Genomic DNA, 4,928 nt, shown 5'->3' on the forward strand with positions numbered 1-4,928 from the left:
GTGTGTGTGTGTGTGTGTGTGGCTAGATAGCTCTTTAATTGAAATTGCACCTTCGACTGCCAAACGAGCAGCTAAATTTAATACGGTGGTGCTCTTGGTATCCGAGGAGTATACAAACTTCTCTCCAAAACTAGGTGAAAGTATCTCATTTATACATTTATTCATGTAAAAGATAACCTGAATGCCGGAACATCATATCCCAAAATCTATGTCCGTGACAAATAGACACTTCCTTTCAAATGAAACAGCTACAGAAACAGTGTATCAGTGACAAAAGTCCCGTTGTTCGGTAGTGCTAAGTCCTGAAATCCTATAATGGGTACAGTTCGGACAGATGAGTTCTGTCACGTTGATTCTTAGCTGCCCTGCACAGAACGGATTCTTGAGACCTTAAAGAATTTCGAGGATCCCTAGAAACTGTGCTATCCACTCTCACTTTATTAATATATGCATTAAATATCCTCGTTTATTGTGTTTTGCATTTAATTTCGCTTTCATGCATTTTCCATTTGCATTTGCTGCCACATGATAAATCCTTTACTTTATTTCCAGTTACTTTATTGATCTACCTACCGGTCACAATATTCGGGTATTTAGTCTTCGGCAATCGCTTAACATTCAACGTCTTGGAGATCATCTCAGAAAGTCGTCTTCTTTTCGCCACCAAAATAACTATCTTTGTTCATATTACTCTGGCATTTATAATACTCCTGAACCCAGTTTGTCAAGAATTTGAATCTTTTCTAGAAGTACCGAATCGTAAGACCCGTTTACAATATCTTTTCTTCAGTATTTTGTAAACCGTTTCAAACTGTATCTAAAGTTAATTTGATTATGTTATCATTAACATTATTATACTATCGGAAGTGTTCTATGTCAAATGTATGTCTGCATTTAGTATCAACCACAGATGTTTTGAATTCAAAATTCAACAAAGGCATCCAAAGTGCTTAAATACTGGTGATAAATGGGCAATAGAACTTCTTAAAAAGTACTCAAGACCAAAGCAATGTTAAACCAAGATTGTGTTAAACTGGCTGACAAATTCGACCTACCACCCAAGAATATTGAAAGCAAAGCGTCAGGACAAATACTTTATGGTATCACCTTTAATGTTGCCAATCCTCCATTTTGAAGTGGTGTTGGCTCTAGATAGATTAAAATCAAAGTTGACCGTGGTGGGATTGAACTCAATGCACATAGCAAGAATAAATTGTGCAAGGGATTTTGTCCCGCGCCTTACCAACTCAGTCAAACCATCTACATAATATATATCAAAGGAAAGTTGGGTTTTTGGAGCGAATCTGTTTTCAGAGTTTTGACTATGCTCTGAAGCTGGGTATGTGAAATATAAGCAATGAGCATGTGAGATATACGCTGAGTATGTGAGATATAAGCAATCCATTATATGTTGGTAAACCAAGAACTGGGTGTCTTTGTAGAATTTTGAATTCAAAACATCTGTGGTTGATACTAAATACTCAGGATGATTTAAACAATTATTTAGTTACTTCAAAAAAATTTTGGACCTTTTATAACTATTAAACGTCCATATTTTTTTTCAATTTGTTTTATTTTTTTTAGGGTTTCATTGGAAGCGGTGCTTGCTTCGTCTAATAATCATGCTCTGCATCGTATTTATGGCAGTTAGCGTTCCAAACTTTGGTTCCATTCTCTCTCTCATCGGCAGCTCTACTATAACTCTCTTGAGTTTTCTCTTCCCGTCTTTATTCTACTTAAAACTCGCCAGACAAAAGGGACCATGGAAACAAATGTAAGTATACATACATTTATACAACAACTAATATATTCTAACACAGGCACAGGGCTTCATATTTAGAGGGAGAAATAAAATGAGTTTAGTATTGGCAGGTACCTATTTTCACCGACATCAGAAGAGTGAAATGTCGACCAGACAGGATTTGAATCTACAGTGTATAGAGTTGTAGCAAAATACCGCATAACATTTTGCCCTCCTTTTTCACTGATTTTGTCATCAGCCCTAAAACCTTATTTCTACAAGAATTACTTCTCATTAAATAAATATAGCCGCTACTTGGTATTTTGGGTATCTTCCTCTAATTGTGGTTCCTTAAATGTCTAAAGGGAGAATCAACAACAGTTAAACACACACACACACACATATATCCTTGTTATTATGTTAACTGTCGTATGTCCAAATTTGGTTAAATGAGTTTTTTTTTTTTTCAATATTTAATTTTGTTTGTAAAAGCTGTTTCTTTTGGTCAAACTATCAAATCTCCAGCAGCTTCAGATGCCAAGATATGTGAATTGCCAAAGTGTAGTACAACGGTTTAGCATTTTTCAAAAGTGTAGTACAACGGTTTAGCATTTTTCAAAAGTGTAGTACAACGGTTTAGCGTTTTTCAAAAGTGTAGTAAGTCCCACATACGACAGTTTTGCAAAAATATTTCTGACTGAAAATATTATACATGCATGGAGTCACGATTTTATGCACCCAACAGAGTATTATTGTTAAGCTGAAACTGTTGCCAAAGTATAAAGAAATGGAATGGTGAAACTATTTCTCCGATTTCTGAAAAAGCAACGTTTTGGACTTACGACACTTTTGCTTAATATCAACGGTATATATACATACATACATACGTACATATATGTATATACATATAGGCTCAGGAGTAGCTGTGTTGTAAGAAACTTGCTTCCCAGCCTCATGGTTCCGGGTTCAGTTCCACTGCGTGGCACTTTGGGCAAGTGTCTTCTACTATAGCCTCGGGCCGATAGGGAGAACAACTTAAGAAATAAAGGAAAAGAAAGAAAACAGAATTTGTGTGTGTGTATGATGTATGTGCGTTGGGGGAGTGTGTGTGTGTGTGTGTGTGTGTGTGTGTGTGTGTGTGTGTGTGTGTGTGTGTGTGTGTATTGTTGTCGATTCGCTGTGTGTTCATCAGAGTGGTGGATTGGCAGAAGCGTTAGAACGTTGGAAAAATGCTTAGCGGTATTTGTTCCTGCTCTTCGTGATCTGAGTTCAATTCACGTGAGGACCAACTTGGCTTTTCATCCTTTCAGTACTGTGGTCGATGTAATAAACTAAACATCTCTCTACCATAAAAAAAAAAAATGCTGACCTTGTGCGAAAACTAGAAACTTTATTATCATTAAAGACGGCGAACTGGCAGAGTCGTTTGCACGCCGGACAAAAATGTTGATTGCATTTCTTCCGTCTTTACATTCTGAGATCAAATTCCACCGGGGTCCACTTGGCCTTTCATCCTTTCGAGGTCAATGAAATAAGTACCAGTTGAACATTGGTGGGTTGATGTAATCGACTAGCCCCTCCCTCAAAATATTAAGTCTTGTGCCTATTTTATAGAGAATTATTAAAGGCTGCTTGCAGGCAGAATCGTTAGAATATCGGACAAAATGCCTTTCCATATTCATTCCGGCTCTTTATGTTTTGAGCTCGAATCCTGCCGAGGTCAGCTCTGCTTTCACTCTTCTGGAGTTGATAAAGTAAAATACCAATCCAATACTGGAAGCGTTGGTATCGATTTAACTTCTTATTTCTTTATAGCCCGCAAGGGGCTACACACAGAGGGGGTAAACAAGGACAAACAAACAGGTTAAGTCGATTATATCGACCCGAATGCGTAACTGGTACTTATTTAATCGACCCCGAAAGGATGAAAGGCAAAGTCGACCTCGGCGGAATTTGAACTCAGAACGTAGCGGCAGACGAAATACTGCTAAGCATTTCGCCAGGCATGCTAACGTTTCTGCCAACTCGCTGCCTTGGTATCGATTTAACTTCTGTCAAAAAGGCTGACCTTGTGCCGTAATCAGTTTTATGTTATTAATTTAAAATAAACTATTTAGTCAGACAACAAAATTTTGCTCCACAACAATGACGAGTTCCACAATATTCTTTGAATACTTTTGTTATTTTTCAGTGATGTTCCACTGCATATGATGGTCATTCATTTGGAAATCATCGGGGTCGGATTATTTGCAGCAGCGTCAGCAACATTCTCTTCTTTAGAACAAATGATCAATAGTAACTTTGTTAGTCCTTGTTATACGTGAACTTATTTAAAACATTGGCTATATTTTTTTATATCATTAATACTCCATCGTTATTTTAAAACTAAAAATATCATTTTTTTTACCCACAATTCCGGGAACATTCCAGGAAGTTTAACAGTAGCAGTACTGTACCAATTCCCGTAAAAAATTTATGCTGAAGTTATTCCGTTAAAGGAAATTTTTAAAATAGAGTAATAAAATTTTTAAGTGAGATTAAAAAAAGATATATGTATTATATTTATGTCTATGCAATTTTCAAAAGTTTTTTAATATATATAAAACAGATGCTCAATAGTAACTTCGTTAATCCTTGTTATGTGTGAATATATTTAAAACATTGAGACTACTTTATATATCATTTGCCCATTTTTTTATTTATAAAATGTTGGTTACCCACATCTGGAATGTTCGAGAAAGTTTTAACATTTATATTATTGTAAAATTTTCAATAAAAATTTTAAGCTGAATTTATTCTCTCGAAGGAAATTTTCAAACTTTAAACAATAAATTTTTAAGTGGCATTTAGTGAAAATTATATCGTATTATATTTATGTCTATTCAATTTTCAGATTGTAAATATTATTTTTAAAAATCCTATACCTTTTATAAAACATGTCATATCAGAAATCAAGAGCAACGGAATAAAAACACTCTTCTTTTAATTTTGACTCTATATCTTCTGGAAGAGTTACCTCAATCCTTTATATATTAACCCAAAGGAAGTAGATTGACGAAATTATTTTTTGAACCTGTTGAAGACATACAGGATGTCGAAATATCGTTCACTAGATGACAATGGCACTCTTCTTTTAATTTTGACTCTATATCTTCTGGAGGAGTTACCTCAATCCTTTAAATATTAA

General features: G+C 35.2%; 1 protein-coding gene across 1 annotated transcript in view; it reads left to right on the top strand.

Annotated features, from left to right (window-relative positions):
- The window catches only part of LOC106870944 (uncharacterized), a 25,699-nt gene extending 21,167 nt beyond the window's left edge, over nucleotides 1-4,532 (top strand). The window contains exons 6-9 of the mRNA XM_014917190.2: nucleotides 249-289; nucleotides 553-759; nucleotides 1,585-1,774; nucleotides 3,933-4,532. Of these exons, the coding sequence (XP_014772676.1) occupies nucleotides 249-289; nucleotides 553-759; nucleotides 1,585-1,774; nucleotides 3,933-4,065 (571 nt within the window). The 3' untranslated portion in view covers nucleotides 4,066-4,532. The remainder of the gene's footprint in view (nucleotides 1-248; nucleotides 290-552; nucleotides 760-1,584; nucleotides 1,775-3,932) is intronic.
- The last annotated feature ends 396 nt before the right edge of the window (nucleotides 4,533-4,928 follow it).

This window comes from Octopus bimaculoides, chromosome 2, assembly GCF_001194135.2.
Source record: "Octopus bimaculoides isolate UCB-OBI-ISO-001 chromosome 2, ASM119413v2, whole genome shotgun sequence".
NCBI lineage: Eukaryota > Metazoa > Mollusca > Cephalopoda > Octopoda > Octopodidae > Octopus > Octopus bimaculoides.